The sequence below is a fragment of the Dendrobates tinctorius genome, unplaced genomic scaffold, assembly GCF_039654945.1.
Source record: "Dendrobates tinctorius isolate UK_male_01 unplaced genomic scaffold, ASM3965494v1 ptg000332l, whole genome shotgun sequence".
NCBI classification, from domain to species: Eukaryota; Metazoa; Chordata; class Amphibia; order Anura; family Dendrobatidae; genus Dendrobates; species Dendrobates tinctorius.
The window spans coordinates 10,707,371-10,725,929 of record NW_027361998.1 but is presented as its reverse complement, the minus strand read 5'-3'; the positions used below and the strand labels follow the sequence as shown (position 1 = coordinate 10,725,929).

General features: G+C 47.7%; 1 protein-coding gene across 15 annotated transcripts in view; it reads right to left on the bottom strand.

The window, feature by feature from the left end:
- Positions 1-18,559, bottom strand: part of OTOF (otoferlin) — a 339,399-nt gene that overhangs the window by 203,921 nt on the left and 116,919 nt on the right. For all 15 annotated transcript variants that reach the window (XM_073561977.1, XM_073561982.1, XM_073561975.1 and 12 more), the window contains exons 3-4: positions 11,924-12,012; positions 7,550-7,649 (exon numbers count right to left, since the gene is read on the bottom strand). In XM_073561977.1, coding sequence (XP_073418078.1) covers positions 7,550-7,649; positions 11,924-12,012 — 189 coding nt within the window. The remainder of the gene's footprint in view (positions 1-7,549; positions 7,650-11,923; positions 12,013-18,559) is intronic.

Below are 18,559 nucleotides of genomic sequence, written 5' to 3'. Positions count from 1 at the left end.
CGTGCATCACATGGGTTCGCCTTGCGGCACTTGCTGCGTCCAGACACACGTGACCGTGACACCACCCACACGGCTCCCACATTTGGGGAGCTGTCACCTGGTTCCCAAGGCAAGTCCAGATTTCAGCTGTATCTATACCCTTAGGATACAGTGATGGAGCAGGGTAAGGACAGACCTCTACTCCTTCAGTCTGGGTAGTCTCTACTCTATCAGGTGACATGACTGGGCAGCAGAGACCAGCGAGGTAGCAGAGAAGCAGGACACACTAACAAGTGGGATGCTTGTGTGGGGGCATCATACTTTGGGGGCATACTGGGAATCATGGGTGGGTATCATACTTTGTATTGGGCTTCATACCGTGTGTGAGAATTGTGGGGGGTTTATACTCTACTGTGTGGGGGTACTCTTTGGGTTTTATACCATCTGTGGGACACTGTGGTGGTTGTATAACGTGTGGGGGGCACTATGGAGGATCCATACTGTGTTGGTGGCACTGTGGGGGTTTTATACTGTGAGGGCCTTGTGGGGAATTCATACTGTGTGTGGGCACTATTAGGCCTTTTATTCAGTGTGTGGGGCCCTGTGGGGGCTGTGGGTTAGGGGAGGGGGAATTTGGTGGCTTCATACTGTGTGGGGTTTTACACTGTATGTGGGGAGTACTGTGGGGATTTCACACCGTGGGTGATTTATACTGTGTATCGGGCCCTGTTGTGGCTTCATACTGTGTGGGAGGTTTCAAGAAAAAAGAGGGGGAGAAGCCAGCACTGCTTGTGGTCAGAACGTAATACATAAAGTGTGAAAACACACATTGGTTTCTATCTGTATTCAAAAATGAGACATTTAGCAAAAAATTGATCAATTGTTTGAGCTACCCCGCCACGTCAAGGCAGTCTCGTATGGGGAGTCCTACTCTACGTTTTTTATGTTCGCTGTGCCATTGCGGCCTCCTAAATGTATAAAAGCAAGACCTCATTACATGCACACTGTACCTCAAGCATTTCAAAATCGTTCCTATGGCACCAGAGGACAAGCGCAGATAAAGGTTAGCCAGGTCCATGCAGACATTTCAGGTCCAACCTCCACACTGCCTGACCAGCACCACAGATAAAGGACGATCCAGGCCCAGATACAGGTGCGTAATCAAATAAAGCCTAGGGCAGGGCAGGGCCGCTGTTAATGTGAACAGCAGCCTAGATCAATCACTAAGAAAACAGAAAGAATAGCGTACATGACCCAGCGCGCACGGCTACAGTGGTGGTCAGCCACAAAACCAATATCAAAAAAAAGAGGGGGAGAAGCCAGCACTGCTTGTGGTCAGAACGTAATACATAAAGTGTGAAAACACACATTGGTTTCTATCTGTATTCAAAAATGAGACATTTAGCAAAAAATTGATCAATTGTTTGAGCTACCCCGCCACGTATGGGAGGTTTCATATTGTGTGTGGGCCCCTGTGGTGGATTCATACGGTGTAGGGGCACTGTGGTGGGTTTATACTCTGTGGGTGGTACTAAAGGGGGTGCATTGCGGGGCTTTATACTGTGTGTGTGAGGCCTTGTGATGGCTTCACTGTGTGGGGCACCGTGGAGGTTTTATACTTTGAGTAGGGAGGGAAGAATTGGGCCTACATACTGTGCTGGTGGCTTCATAATGTGTGTGTGTGTGGGGGGCACTGTGGGGGCGTCATACTGTATGTGAGGAGCACTGTGTGGGGGTATGGTGGGTGTCTTATACTATGTGTGGGGCTCTGTGGTGGCGCTATATGGTGTTTATACTGTATGAGGAGGTACTGTGGGGGCTTTATACTGTGTGTGTGGGGGACACTGTGGGATTTTCATACCATTTCTGGGGGACACTAGGGGCTTCATACTGTGTGTGGCACTTTACTGTGAATGGAGTGTTGTGGGGGCTTCATACTGTGTGTATGGGGGCTTTATACTGGGTGTGGGCGCAGTATACGGTGTGCGGAGTGCTGTGGGGGCTTCATAGTGTGTTGGGGGGCACTGTGGGGTTTTGTACTGTGTGGGAACACTAAGGGACTGGGGGAAGCGGCTTAGCATAAAATGTAAATGGCGGCGTTGTGTTTCCTCCATCCCGGTCTTTCGGAGGGGTGAGGTATGTGGTGGTCCAGGGTCTGATATTAGCATAGCGAATAGACAATATGGGTACGGCACATGGCAACCAATCACAGTCCAGCTGACATCACTATAGTGGTAGACAAAAAATGAAAGCAGTGAGGTGATTGGTTGCTGAGGAAATGGTGATCTGGTCTTCTGCCATTCTACACTGGTTTGTTTACATGAGGACTAATGGCCCTTAGATACTCAGACTCCCATAGCAACCAGTCAGACTCCCACAGCAACCAGTCAGACATGGCTCAGCAGTCAGTATCACACAGGATAGGATTAGATACACGGCTCAGCAGTCAGTATCACACAGGAGAGGATTAGATACACGGCTCAGCAGTCAGTATAACAGGAGAGGATTAGAAACACGGCTCAGCAGTCAGTATCACACAGGAGAGGATTAGATACACGGCTCAGCAGTCAGTATCACACAGGAGAGGATTAGATACACGGCTCAGCAGTCAGTATAACAGGAGAGGATTAGAAACACGGCTCAGCAGTCAGTATCACACAGGAGAGGATTAGATACACGGCTCAGCAGTCAGTATAACAGGAGAGGATTAGATACACGGCTCAGCAGTCAGTATCACACAGGAGAGGATTAGATACACGGCTCAGCAGTCAGTATCACACAGGAGAGGATTAGATACACGGCTCAGCAGTCAGTATCACACAGGAGAGGATTAGATACACGGCTCAGCAGTCAGTATCACACAGGATAGGATTAGATACACGGCTCAGCAGTCAGTATCACACAGGAGAGGATTAGATACACGGCTCAGCAGTCAGTATCACACAGGAGAGGATTAGATACACGGCTCAGCAGTCAGTATCACACAGGAGAGGATTAGATACACGGCTCAGCAGTCAGTATCACAGGAGAGGATTAGATACACGGCTCAGCAGTCAGTATCACACGAGAGGATTAGATACACGGCTCAGCAGACAGTATCACACAGGATAGGATTAGATACACGGCTCAGCAGACAGTATCACACAGGATAGGATTAGATACACGGCTCAGCAGTCAGTATCACACAGGATAGGATTAGATACACGGCTCAGCAGTCAGTATCACACAGGAGAGGATTAGATACACGGCTCAGCAGTCAGTATCACACAGGAGAGGATTAGATACACGGCTCAGCAGTCAGTATCACACAGGAGAGGATTAGATACACTGCTCAGCAGTCAGTATCACACAGGAGAGGATTAGATACACTGCTCAGCAGTCAGTATCACACAGGAGAGGATTAGATACACGGCTCAGCAGTCAGTATCACACAGGAGAGGATTAGATACACGGCTCAGCAGTCAGCATCACACAGGAGAGGATTAGATACACGGCTCAGCAGTCAGTATCACACAGGAGAGGATTAGATACACGGCTCAGCAGTCAGTATCACGCAGGAGAGGATTAGATACACGGCTCAGCAGTCAGTATCACACAGGAGAGGATTAGATGTATAGCCTTCCGCTCACAGCAGTGGTTGTTACAGTGTCACAGTTGGGGACTGGTTGCTCTCAGATGTTTGCCTGCACTGACACACTGTAACGAGCTCGTTATCTCTCAGCAGGACTTGGTCTATAAAACACCGAAACCTTAAAACTTGGAAGTTTCCATTCAGTGACAGAAAGGAAATGCATTAACATGACACAATATCCAGTGGAAAGCTGCAGATCCTCCATGCTGCGTCTGAACCAACTCCGCCTTGAGGGTGACCACAGCGCCCAGTAGCTGCACTGGCCGGGGGGATGATGCCCTCGCTGAGGTCTGGCCGTCCGCACAGGTCGCAGTTTATTCTAACATTTGGAGGGCAGCGATCACACATTGTCCTCCAGATATAATTAACTTTTCAGAATTTACACTCCCAGCAAGAAAGGACGAGAAATGTCCTCCTCCGGGGAGAAGAAGCGGAGCCGTTCATTACGGGTTACCATGGTGACAGGAAATGAGGAATGACAGGAGTGTACACGGTCGATCCACCGGCGACGTCCAACCCAAAGTACAAGGTCGGGGTCCGGGACCGGAGTAAAGGTTTTCTATCTTCTTGACACTTTAATTATGTGGTCAAGAAAACCCCCACAAAAAAGACCCACAGCGGCAGGAACAGCAACATGATTCCCATTGTGCACAACGGGGGTCACTATATACCCCACTACTCCAATCACCGCCCATATTAGTGGTGGTCGCACATGCTCCGTGTCGCCCCAATCACTGCCTATATCACTGGCGGGTGGCACATGCTCCGTGTCGCCCCAATCACTGTCTATATCACTGGCGGGTGGCACATGCTCAGTATTGCCCCAATCACTGTCTATATCACTAGTGGTGGCACATGCTCAGTATCGCCCCAATAGCTGCCTATATCAGTGGCGGGTGGCACATGCTCCGTGTCGCCCCAATCACTGTCTATATCACTAGTGGTGGCACATGCTCAGTATTGCCCCAATCACTGTCTATATCACTGGCGGGTGGCACATGCTCCGTGTCGCCCCAATCACTGTCTATATCACTAGTGGTGGCACATGCTCTGTGTTGCCCCAAAAACTGTCTATATCACTGGCAGGTGGCACATGCTCCGTGTTGCCCCAATCACTGTCTATATCAGTGGCATGTGGCACATGCTCTGTGTTGCCCCAAAAACTGTCTATATCACTGGCAGGTGGCACATGCTCCGTGTTGCCCCAATCACTGTCTATATCACTAGTGGTGGCACATGCTCAGTATCGCCCCAATCACTGTGTATATCAGTGGCAGGTGGCACATGCTCTGTGTCACCCCAATAACTGTCTATATCACTAGTGGTGGCACATGCTCTGTGTCGCCCCAATCACTGTCTATATCAGTGGCAGGTGGCACATGCTCAGTATTGCCTCAATCACTGTGTATATCAGTGGCAGGTGGCACATGCTCTGTGTCGCCCCAATCACTGTCTATATCACTAGTGGTGGCACATGCTCCGTGTTGCCCCAATCACTGTGTATATCAGTGGCAGGTGGCACATGCTCTGTGTCGCCCCAATCACTGTCTATATCACTAGTGGTGGCACATGCTCCGTGTTGCCCCAATCACTGTGTATATCAGTGGCAGGTGGCACATGCTCTGTGTCGCCCCAATCACTGTCTATATCACTAGTGGTGGCACATGCTCTGTGTCGCCCCAATCACTGTCTATATCAGTGGCAGGTGGCACATGCTCAGTATTGCCTCAATCACTGTGTATATCAGTGGCAGGTGGCACATGCTCCGTGTCGCCCCAATAACTGTCTATATCACTAGTGGTGGCACATGCTCTGTGTCGCCCCAATCACTGTCTATATCACTAGTGGTGGCACATGCTCAGTATTGCCCCAATCACTGTCTATATCACTAGTGGTGGCACATGCTCAGTATCGCCCCAATAGCTGCCTATATCAGTGGCGGGTGGCACATGCTCCGTGTTGCCCCAATCACTGTCTATATCAGTGGCAGGTGGCACATGCTCAGTATTGCCTCAATCACTGTGTATATCAGTGGCAGGTGGCACATGCTCCGTGTCGCCCCAATAACTGTCTATATCACTAGTGGTGGCACATGCTCTGTGTCGCCCCAATCACTGTCTATATCACTAGTGGTGGCACATGCTCAGTATTGCCCCAATCACTGTCTATATCACTAGTGGTGGCACATGCTCAGTATCGCCCCAATAGCTGCCTATATCAGTGGCGGGTGGCACATGCTCCGTGTCGCCCCAATCACTGTCTATATCACTAGTGGTGGCACATGCTCAGTATTGCCCCAATCACTGTCTATATCACTGGCGGGTGGCACATGCTCCGTGTCGCCCCAATCACTGTCTATATCACTAGTGGTGGCACATGCTCTGTGTTGCCCCAAAAACTGTCTATATCAGTGGCATGTGGCACATGCTCCGTGTTGCCCCAATCACTGTCTATATCAGTGGCATGTGGCACATGCTCTGTGTTGCCCCAATCACTGTCTATATCAGTGGCAGGTGGCACATGCTCCGTGTTGCCCCAATCACTGTCTATATCAGTGGCAGGTGGCACATGCTCCGTGTTGCCCCAATCACTGTCTATATCAGTGGCAGGTGGCACATGCTCCATGTCGCCCCAATAACTGTCTATATCACTAGTGGTGGCACATGCTCAGTATCGCCCCAATCACTGTGTATATCAGTGGCAGGTGGCACATGCTCCGTGTCGCCCCAATAACTGTCTATATCAGTGGCAGGTGGCACATGCTCCGTGTTGCCCCAATAACTGTCTATCACTAGTGGTGGCACATGCTCAGTATTGCCCCAATCACTGTCTATATCACTAGTGGTGGCACATGCTCCGTGTCGCCCCAATCACTGTCTATATCAGTGGCAGGTGGCACATGCTCCGTGTCGCCCAAATAACTGTCTATATCACTAGTGGTGGCACATGCTCAGTATCGCCCCAATCACTGTGTATATCAGTGGCAGGTGGCACATGCTCCGTGTTGCCCCAATCACTGTCTATATCAGTGGCAGGTGGCACATGCTCCATGTCGCCCCAATAACTGTCTATATCACTAGTGGTGGCACATGCTCAGTATCGCCCCAATCACTGTGTATATCAGTGGCAGGTGGCACATGCTCTGTGTCACCCCAATAACTGTCTATATCACTAGTGGTGGCACATGCTCTGTGTCGCCCCAATCACTGTCTATATCAGTGGCAGGTGGCACATGCTCAGTATTGCCTCAATCACTGTGTATATCAGTGGCAGGTGGCACATGCTCTGTGTCGCCCCAATCACTGTCTATATCACTAGTGGTGGCACATGCTCCGTGTTGCCCCAATCACTGTGTATATCAGTGGCAGGTGGCACATGCTCTGTGTCGCCCCAATCACTGTCTATATCACTAGTGGTGGCACATGCTCCGTGTTGCCCCAATCACTGTCTATATCAGTGGCAGGTGGCACATGCTCAGTATTGCCTCAATCACTGTGTATATCAGTGGCAGGTGGCACATGCTCCGTGTCGCCCCAATAACTGTCTATATCACTAGTGGTGGCACATGCTCTGTGTCGCCCCAATCACTGTCTATATCAGTGGCAGGTGGCACATGCTCTGTGTCGCCCCAATCACTGTCTATATTAGTGGCGGTCACACATGCTCAGCATTGCCTCATTCAGACAGCAAATTTGGGACAATTATTGTGATTGGTGGGATTCCCAGCAGTCGCACCCCCCAGCCATCATACAATTATCATCTATATTACAGACGGGTGATAAATGTTGTTTGCAGGACAAACCCTTTAAGTTTCGGCATGATTCCTTTAAAGCCGCCTTAAAAATGTCTAGAAAAGATAGATAAGCGTATGTCCTGTATATGTGGCCACCTGGCAGACCACTCCATACACAGCAGCGGTGGCGTTACAGTGTCACCTACGCGGATGGCCGAGTTGTTGTCATCGATCAGGGTGTCCGACACTTCCAGCTGCGCCTCTTCAACCACTTTCTGGAGAACCATCCGAAATGTCCCGATGAGTCTGAAATAAAAAAAAAAAACATATCCATAAACTAGGAACATGTCACCCAGCTGTCCGATGATCCTGAATGGCACTGCTGCATCGCTGTGTCACTGCACCTCTGCCGTAAAATAATCACACTGTGGATATAAAGCAGCGGTGGGAGGAGCGGAAGAGTTGTCATAGGTACAAAACAGCAAAAGGATTATATTGGGATAACTGGATGACACATGTGGTGGTCGCCATATTGTCTGTGGCGGCTCCACCGTGCGTAATATCCTGCGGAGCGCGAGTGCGAGGAGCGGAAAGTATTGAGGTCCGGGCCGGAGCGAGCGATTTCTGCGGAGATCTTTCCTTCTGATACATTATTTATCCGCATCTCACGCCGTCTGTCACTCCAATCATTTATAATTCACGTCTCTGTCTCCTCCACCCGAGGCAGAAACCAAGGGGTTAAAGTGATAGGAAAGGAGGCCGGGAAAGACCCCCGCTAGATCACTGTCCAAAAGAATAATACCACAGCATAATGGGGCAGATCACAGTGCCCCCCATAACAACAGCGACCGCCACAGTGCCCCCCATAACAACAGCGACCGCCACAGTGCCCCCCCATAACAACAGCGACCGCCACAGTGCCCCCCATAACAACAGCGACCGCCACAGTGCCCCCCCATAACAACAGCGACCGCCACAGTGCCCCCCCATAACAACAGCGACCGCCACAGTGCCCCCCCATAACAACAGCGACCGCCACAGTGCCCCCCCATAACAACAGCGACCGCCACAGTGCCCCCCCATAACAACAGCGACCGCCACAGTGCCCCCCATAACAACAGCGACCGCCACAGTGCCCCCCATAACAACAGCGACCGCCACAGTGCCCCCCATAACAGCGACCGCCACAGTGCCCCCCATAACAGCGACCGCCACAGTGCCCCCCCATAACAGCGACCGCCACAGTGCCCCCCCATAACAACAGCGATATCCGTATGCAGACTAGTCTCGTAGGGTCTCTTCTGGTCCCGGTTCTTATATTAATCATTTAGTAATTCACCTCCATTGTTTGCGGCGTGTGGATCAGATGTCGCCCTGTCTCCTGGCAGTGAGGCCTCCATTATTCACTAGCGGCCTCCACTTTCGCCCCTTCCGGTTTGTGAGCCTCGGCCGCAGTCTTCTGACTTTTTACAATTATTTTTTTACTAGCTGAAGCGCCCGGGCATAGTAACTTACTGTGATGAGTTATAACAAATGCTAATAATCATATTGCACATAAAGCATTTCACATCATATGCTCCACACTACAGATCTGCAACACAAATTAACTAAACGATTACGTAAGTGTTATGCCGCGCTCACCCGGTGCCGCGGCCGCTCCGGGGGTCCTGTCAGGTGCACTCGCGCAACTCGTTCCATGGCTGCACAACGTTGCTAGTGCGCATGCGCGCTCTTCTCGGCTCTGACTGTGGCCACGCCCTCTCTATGGTCCTGGAGGACCTGACCCGGAAGTCCCAGCGCTCATGCCCTATATCAGGCTGCCTCTTCCTGTGGGAGGTGCCTGATTATTGTTGTGCTTTCTGGCTTGGTCTTTGCCTGGCTGTGTGCTGTATTCGGATTCTCTGCTCCGCCGTGCTTCCCAGCAAACGCTCTGCTCCTGCACTGTGTTCTGTCATGCCTCTTGGCACACACTCTGCTCTGTCGTGGGTTCACATTAGCGTTTCAGGGCGCAGCGATGGCCTGCGCACAGCTGCCGCTAAGCCCCGCCCCTTGCCGCACCTTCTCCAGTAGCTCCGCCTACGGGCGCATGACGCTGCATGCGTCCTGCATCTTTATCACTGGGGACGCAGGCCGTGCGCAGTATGTGTTTGGCGGCGACTGTGTCCTTTTGACGTGTGCACCGACCACTGCCAAACACAACCTGTTGCAATTTGGTTGCGCTCAGCGCAACGTCAAAAGGACGCATGCGCCGCCAAACACATACTGCGCACGGCCTGCGTCCCCAGTGATAAAGATAGGGGACGCATGCAACGTCATGCGCCTGTAGGCAGAGCTACCGGAGGAGGCGTGGGCGGGGCTTAGCGGCAGCCGTGCGCAGGCCGACACTGTGGCCTGAAACACTAATGTGAACCGCCCTTAGCACACTTTCTGCCTAGCCTTGCACTCTGGTGTACTTTTCTGGGCACCATCTGTTCAACTCTGTACTCTGACGTGCTCCTTTGCACGCTCCCTGCTTTGCTCGCACCCGGGCGTGCTTGTCTATGCACGCCATACGTGCTCCCATGTACTCACCTTGCACTATCCAGTATCTAGCGCACTCCCATGTACACGCCTTGTATTGTCCTGAACCCTCCATACTTCCGTGCACACGCCCTGTACTATACCCTGCACGCCCCTGTGTCCACGCTTTGCACACTTTTGTACTCTGCACCTTCCCTGTTGCAGCTTGTTAGACACACTCACTCGTGTCTCCTGTGAGCCGGCCACCTGGTTCCAGCAGTCGTGGTACCTTACCCCTTTGGGCCTGCTGCCCCTGACACTCCCTGTATAGGGGGTGGTCCTCACTAGGTCAGCTCGCCCTGGGAGGGTTGGTGCCTCGACCCAGAGGGTCTGTGATGGTGTGATATGTTATGTGGATGTCATTTTTTGTATATTCCTATTTTTAACAATTCCAGTTATTTTCATAGTGTTTTTCTTATTACAATGTAAGTCTACAGCCTCACTGTATCTGTCTCTTGATGACCCCCTGTAGTGCATTAATCCCTAAGGCCTTTTGTTCTCCTCTGGGAGGCAACTTGTTTGACTACCCCTGGACAAGGAAGGGGGTGGGGGGAAGAACAGCAGCTGGACAAGTCAGTTCCGGTAGAGACAAGATGGTGAAAAGGCTGCATTTCAGAGAGAAGGACCCATTTTTATCCTCTGGTGCTGGAGTTGTGGAATCTCGTTTCCCTGGACATTTTATCCTGATACTGGACTGCATTCTTATTCTGGACTATCTTATCCTTTGTGTGGTGGACTGAATATGGACCCTTTCGTATTTTTGCCTGAATAAAGGTCTTGGAATTGTTCACTCTTCGCTTGCTCTGTTGATTGTGTGATACCAGAGAAGGACCCCGTGATGGGGTCCACTCCAGGAGTCGTCACACTAAGTATTTTATTTTCAACTCATTCAAGAGCCTTTTGATAAACATTTTTGGTTTTTCTTTTCGGTGCAAAGATGAACAGATTTTTGGCAGTTCCAACTCTTGAACAGGCCACGTAAAGTTGACCATGAGAAAAGCATGGAGATTGCAAATCGATCCCTACTACTTTCAAGGACTGTCCCTGAGCTTTGTTAATGGACATTGCAAATGCCAATCAAACTGGAGGCGTTTAAAATCAAAAGGCAAATAACATGGAGTAAGTGGAATTCTTGGAATGAAAATGTTCTCTCCTTTGGCACACCTTGTTGCTGAGCCGTGTATCTAATCCTCTCCTGTGTGATACTGACTGCTGAGCTGTGTACCTAATCCTATCCTGTGTGATACTGACTGCTGAGCCGTGTATCTAATCCTATCCTGTGTGATACTGACTGCTGAGCCGTGTACCTAATTCTATCCTGTGTGATACTGACTGCTGAGCTGTGTATCTAATCCTCTCCTGTGTGATACTGACTGCTGAGCTGTGTATCTAATCCTCTCCTGTGTGATACTGACTGCTGAGCTGTGTATCTAATCCTATCCTGTGTGATACTGACTGCTGAGCCGTGTATCTAATCCTCTCCTGTGTGTTACTGACTGCTGAGCCGTGTATCTAATACTCTCCTGTGTGAAAGAGGCTTAGTGATTGGTTGCTATGGGACTGTTGCTCATAGCAACCAATCACAGCTCAGCTTTCATCTTTTAAACAGCTCTAGTGAAATGAAAGATGCTTAGTGATTGGTTGCTTTGTGGAGTGGGTGTGGCTGATACACACACACACTCATTTTTATATATATATATATATATATATTATTTTTTTATAGAAATATTTCTGTTACTCGACTTCCTCTTTAGTTTCTCCTTGTGGGGAACAGGCAATGGATCCTGGGACATAAGTATGTAAATGAACTTTCTTGCAGAAGGAAGAAATCTGCGCCACCTGCAGGCAGTTACTATTTCATGCCATGTTCATCCCATTACAGAGCAGTGAAGCATGAGCAGATAAGATATGTCACGCAGTAGTTGTAGTGGATTCCGTCTGTCTTCCACCATTCTTTACACTGCAGCACTGCCCTGCAGACACATACACAGGACTGATACCGGGGAGGAGGCCGCACTCACCTGTTAGTGAAGACTTTGCTGTAGTTAAACACTTGTATTTCCAGCATCTCGTTCCCGTCTATGTTACTGGCGATCGGCCAGCGGAAAGTCTGGAAGAAGAGGGGAGCGGCGTTACTCCGGGGCTCGCGGGGGTCACAGATTATATTATATATAAAGTATTTATCTGACAAAATGTGGGATTCTGGGAAACAAGCAACGTGGACCCCCACTCCCTGCAAAAATGGATTTCTAGGCAGATTTTATTATTTCTTTTATTTCTTTAGCTCCTTACTGTCTGTTGGGAACTTAAAATGGCTGCCCAACCGTCCATCCCTTATAAACACTACTCCTCCACTCTCTCGTCCCCCTTGGGTGTTCCCACCTCCAAGACCCTGACAACACTAATAACCATTCAACTCATTATAATTCCCTCATTAACCCTGTGGAATTATTAATTCCCTTGAGAAAGGCATTTCACGCCGAAACGCGCGTCGGGGGGGACACACACCGGCGGGCTGCCTCCTATCCTAACCAGGTATGAGTTTAATCCTTTATACTCCCATTGCAGCAATGTTTGCTGTTCATTATTGATATATGTCTGGTAAGGTGAATTCTATGAGGCCTATTGGGGAATGTGCAATTTTGTCATGAGCAATTACATTCATTTTTTGCTAGGCGCTATATGCGATTCACATTTACTCCCTCCCTCCTGCATGTGTGTCCTATGGTTTTTTTCTGCATGTACAAGCAGATCTGGATCTCTCTTTTCACTGTGTTTTCACCTATCCTGGTTTGTTAACTAATCAATAAATTATATTTTGTATTTTCTATACGTTTTGTGAGATTTTTTGGTCATTTGTTTTCCTTCCATATATTTAGTTTAAAGGGCGACTATCTCATTAGTGTCCAACTCTCTATCTCATTGCCCAGTAATAGAATGACATTTAGTGGCCATAATTCAATTCTGTACATCTGAGCAAGAGATTCTTTTCCATGAAGTGCATATGATAATACTGCCATGTAGTTTCCACATATTATTGCTAAATATTTCCCACAAAAGAGTGTCATATAGTTCCATATACAATAATCTGCAGCCACATAACACTACAGATAGATCCCACATAACATCGCTATATACAGTTGTGACCAAAAGTATTGACACCCCTGCAATTCTGTCAGATAATACTCAGTTTCTTCCTGAAAATGATTGCAAACACAAATTCTTTGGTATTATTATCTTCATTTAATTTGTCTTAAATGAAAAAACACAAAAAGAATTGTCCTAAAGCCAAATTGGATATAATTCCACACCAAACATAAAAAAGAGGGTGGACAAAAGTATTGGCACTGTTCGAAAAATCATGTGATGCTTCTCTAATTTGTGTAATTAACAGCTCCTGTAACTTACCTGTGGCACCTAACAGGTGTTGGCAATAACTAAATCACACTTGCAGCCAGTTGACATGGATTAAAGTTGACTCAACCTCTGTCCTGTGTCCTTGTGTGTACCACATTGAGCATGGAGAAAAGAAATAAGACCAAAGAACTGTCTGAGGTCTTGAGAAACCAAATTGTGAGGAAGCATGAGCAATCTCAAGGCTACAAGTCCATCTCCAAAGACCTGAATATTCCTGTGTCTACCGTGCGCAGTGTCATCAAGAAGTGTAAAGCCCATGGCACTGTGGCTAACCTCCCTAGATGTGGACGGAAAAGAAAAATTGACAAGAGATTTCAATGCAAGATTGTGCGGATGTTGGATAAAGAACCTCGACTAACATCCAAACAAGTTCAAGCTGCCCTGCAGTCCGAGGGTACAACAGTGTCAACCCGTACTATCCGTCGGCGTCTGAATGAAAAGGGACTGTATGGTAGGAGACCCAGGAAGACCCCACTTCTTACCCCGAGACATAAAAAAGCCAGGCTGGAGTTTGCCAAAACTTACCTGAAAAAGCCTAAAACGTTTTGGAAGAATGTTCTCTGGTCAGATGAGACAAAAGTAGAGCTTTTTGGGCAAAGGCATCAACATAGAGTTTACAGGAGAAAAAAAGAAGCATTCAAAGAAAAGAACACGGTCCCTACAGTCAAACATGGCGGAGGTTCCCTGATGTTTTGGGGATGCTTTGCTGCCTCTGCCACTGGACTGCTTGACCGTGTGCATGGCATTATGAAGTCTGAAGACTGCCAACAAATTTTTCAGCATAATGTAGGGCCCAGTGTGAGAAAGCTGGGTCTCCCTCAGAGGTCATGGGTCTTCCAGCAGGACAATGACCCAAAACACACTTCAAAAAGCGCTAGAAAATGGTTTGAGAGAAAGCACTGGAGACTTCTAAGGTGGCCAGCAATGAGTCCAGACCTGAATCCCATAGAACACCTGTGGAGAGATCTAAAAATGGCACTTTGGAGAAGGCACCCTTCAAATATCAGGGACCTGGAGCAGTTTGCCAAAGAAGAATGGTCTAAAATTCCAGCAGAGCATTGTAAGAAACTCATTGATGGTTACCGGAAGCGGTTGGTCGCAGTTATTTTGGCTAAAGGTTGTGCAACCAAGTATTAGGCTGAGGGTGCCAATACTTTTGTCTGGCCCATTTTTGGAGTTTTGTGTGAAATGATCAATGTTTTGCTTTTTGCTTCATTCTCTTTTGTGTTTTTTCATTTAAGACAAATTAAATGAAAATAATAATACCAAAGAATTTGTGTTTGCAATCATTTTCAGGAAGAAACTGAGTATTATCTGACAGAATTGCAGGGGTGTCAATACTTTTGGCCACAACTGTAGATCCATCATAACACCACCATATAGATCCCATATAACACATCACATAGCTCCATCACAACGCTGCAGATAGATCTCACATAACCCCCTGCACCCTGGACTAATCCGGCAGATAAGAATATTAATGATTGCTGGATGGAAGAGTCATGAAAACTTAAAGGGCCACAATTATAAAGTAAAATCCGCTTTCCAATTTAAATTTTCCAATTAATCAGATGCAGTAAAAAGAATAAGGCCGGGGTCACACTAGAGAGGAATACGGACGAGTGAGAGGCGTAGAAACTGCGCATTAGACACGGACCAATGATTCTCTATGGGGCAGCTCCCATCAGCCGTATATTTCTACGGTCCGTGCCAATGGCAGCATGCTGTGACTGTCACCGTAGTACGCCCGTAATACGCCAATGCAAGTCTATGGGGGCGCAAAAACAGCGCATTACACACAGACCAGACGTGTGACTTGCGGGAAATACGCACCCGGTGTCCTTTAGAAAAGCCGGCAATTCAGAGCGCGATACAGTAACATCACACTGACAGGTTTACTAAACGAAAGAATAGACATAGAATACATATATATATACACACATGTCATAGGGACACACAAAGTATAGTGTGAGGCAGCGCTGTCATTCAAGTAGGGGATACTCGATCAGCAGCCACAAAATCAGATCCGGCACAGGTTTTCCATAAACTCATAACAGTCCATGCGGTTTATTCCTCCATCATAAACCCACAGCACCTCTTTATTCCCACACTAGACTTGGGGGCACAACAGCAACGTGAGTGAGCCGGGACTCAGGAGTGAGGAGTCCCAGAAGCAGCTACAGCTGTCTGCCATACAAGTAGAGTTCATAGGAACATCTGACTCCACTGTAACTCAGTACTTCACAATAGGCGCAAAAGGGAGACGTTCAGAAAAGGCACATATGTTGGTGGAGTGTTGGAAAGGAGGACTTCATCTTGCCTGGAGGTTGGCTGAGCTCCTGACCCGGAGGACACGGTACAGAAGCGGGCACAACAGACTGTGAGTAAAGCTTTGGAACTACATGCCCTGGTGTCCTCCACTTATTCCTCCGCCAACCCACTCAGCACTGCTGCATCTCGGTGCCAGACACTACACTCTCTCCCTTAACACCTCTCTTCTTCATCTACTCTGCCCTGGGACTACAGCCTTGCCTGTGGAGAGCTATACCATCATTGCTGCACCACACCATCCGTCCCAGAGGAACTGTCTGCAGCGTCGGCTTAACACCTTCATTGCCGAACACCACAGGTGGCGTCACGAATCACTCACTCATAAACTTTAATCATCATCATCCACACGGTCAACACTCCCCTTTTACAATGGACGCCCAGGGCCACGGACCGGGTCACAGCTACCGTGACATCTCCTATTGAAACCCACAGCCCTGGTACGGGGCGATCCATATTTATATTTCATAGAGTTCTACAAAGCAGAATAGCCGCTAATTCAATTGTCGGCTTCTGTAAAATCATTCCCCAACCCGAGATGAAATGACACATGGGGACATACAGTAAACTATTTCATTTCATGTATTTTTTTATACATCTTTCTGACTTTTTTCCCACGCTCATTAGTTCATCCTCAGGTCAGCCGGGGACTCCCGCTGATGTCACTGAGGCTGCGCGGAGTCCTCTGGCTGACATGAAGTGAACTAATGAGCGTGGGAAAAAAGTCAGAAACTTTCCCACGGTAATTAGATCATCTCCAGACAGCCATTGAGGCTGCGCAGAGCTGAATTAATTCATTCTGCAGTGGTTTACAGTCGGGTTGGTCACAATAGCACCGGTCCTCTGTAAACTATTTAACCCCTTCTGATGGATTGCAGCGTGGGACATGACTGAACGGCGGAGAGGTAAGGATATTGGAGATTTTTTATGTCATATTTTTTGCAGATCATGTTTTTTTGGGATTACCAGAGTAATAAAAATTTGTAAAAAAAACTAGGTGTCTTAATTTCATTAAAAGACTTTTTAATTAATGTCTGTGTGGTTTTTTTAACCCTTTCATAGTCTAGGGTTAATAATGGATCGGTGTCTTATCGACACCTCTCCATTATTAAACGGCTTAATGTCACCTTACAATCGAATGGTGACATTAACCCTTTGTTATATTAACCCATTAGCCACCACTACAGGGCAATGGGAATAGAGAGGATAAGTGCTGGAAAAGGTACATCTTATAGATGTGCCTTTTCTGGGGGCAGATTTTTGGAGCCGGGAGGGCCAAAAATAATGGTCCCTCTCTAGGCTATTAATATCTGCCCTCACTCACCTGCTTTACCTCTCTGGTTGACAAATTACCGCGGGAGCCCACGCAATGTTTTACAACGAATTAACCCCCTTAAATTAACACCTACACCTCCCAAATTTTACACACAAACCCTCATCTAATTACTAGTGAAGGACATATAAAAAAACATGAAATTAAATGGTTTACTGTATGTAACCATGTGTCATTTCATGTCGGGTTGGGGAATGATTTTACAGAAGTCGGCAATTGATTTTGTGGCTATTCTGCTATGTAGAACTCTATGAAATATAAATATATATACATATGTGTCTCAATGACATGTTGACATGTGTATATATATATATATATATATATATATGTGTATTCTATGTGTATATATCTATTCTTTCATTTTGGGTTTTAACCTGCCATATGGATCCATTATATGTCCATTTTGCAAACCTGTGAGAAAATTTCGGCATACGGATGCTTACATGCGCAAAATACGCGACCACACCTTGCTTACACATGACATACGGAGCACTGTTTAGGGGTCATTCATCAGTATTACGCATGTAAAATACGGACCGTATTTTGCGTCGCTAAGTGTGACCCCGGCCTAAAAGGGGCCCTCCACTTCTAATAGCTTCATCATCTTAAGCCACGCCCCCACCTCACAAATCCCTCCCACTGTGACCACTCCCTCTTTTGGGATAACCCCCACCTTGTTTGGTTTAGAATCTCCTTGTTTTCCTGTAGATTTCTCGCAGTTAGTCACAGTTCACATTGACCAAGGTCGTCTTGTGACTCTGAGCGTGGAGCGGACACGGTCACATTCTCATCTCATTAGATCAGGAGATATCCGCAGTAGAAGTGACACTGTCCTTGTCCAGCACCGAGATGGCTTCTGATTCTTAAAGGGATTCTCCGTCATTTATTGCTCAGTCTTAATGAGCTGAGCCAAGACTTTATGTTTGCAGACGTTATACTGTGTGATCTCAGACTGACAGTACTTACCACCAGGCCACCAGGGGTTATGTGGTTGTACATGTCTGGGATGACAATCAATGAGTAGGCAACCTGTTTTATTTAAAGGGCAAAGGCTGTTCTTTACAACTCAAGTCTCTGCATGTGTATCATTGCTCGCACAAAGGAGATTTCTGAGGACCTCGTAAGAAGAGATGTTGAAGCCCGTCAGCCCAGAAATGGCTACAAAACCATCTTTAAAGATTTGGCTTGAAGTTGAAGACCATTATTACCCTCTCCAGGGTCAGGTGACCAATAATTAATGATCACTCCAAGAGTAAGTTGTATAATAATGTGGGAGGACGCAAAGGAACTCAAGGTCATCTCTAAGCAACTAAAGGCCTCTCTCACATTACATAACCTTACTATTTGTCTGCATTCAACCAGCAAATCCTAAAGGAAAATGTCCGGACATCTGTCCACGAGCTGAATTCTCCACAGAACGCTGGTCCTGCTGCAAGACACCAACTCAAAGACACAAGTTGTTCTAGAAAAGAACGGTTATGGGAGGATAAAGATGAAGTTCTCGAATCGCCTTGTGGAAGGAGCTGACGTGAGCAGTTCATGGAGAAAATCCATTAACATAACAGAGGTGACACTATTT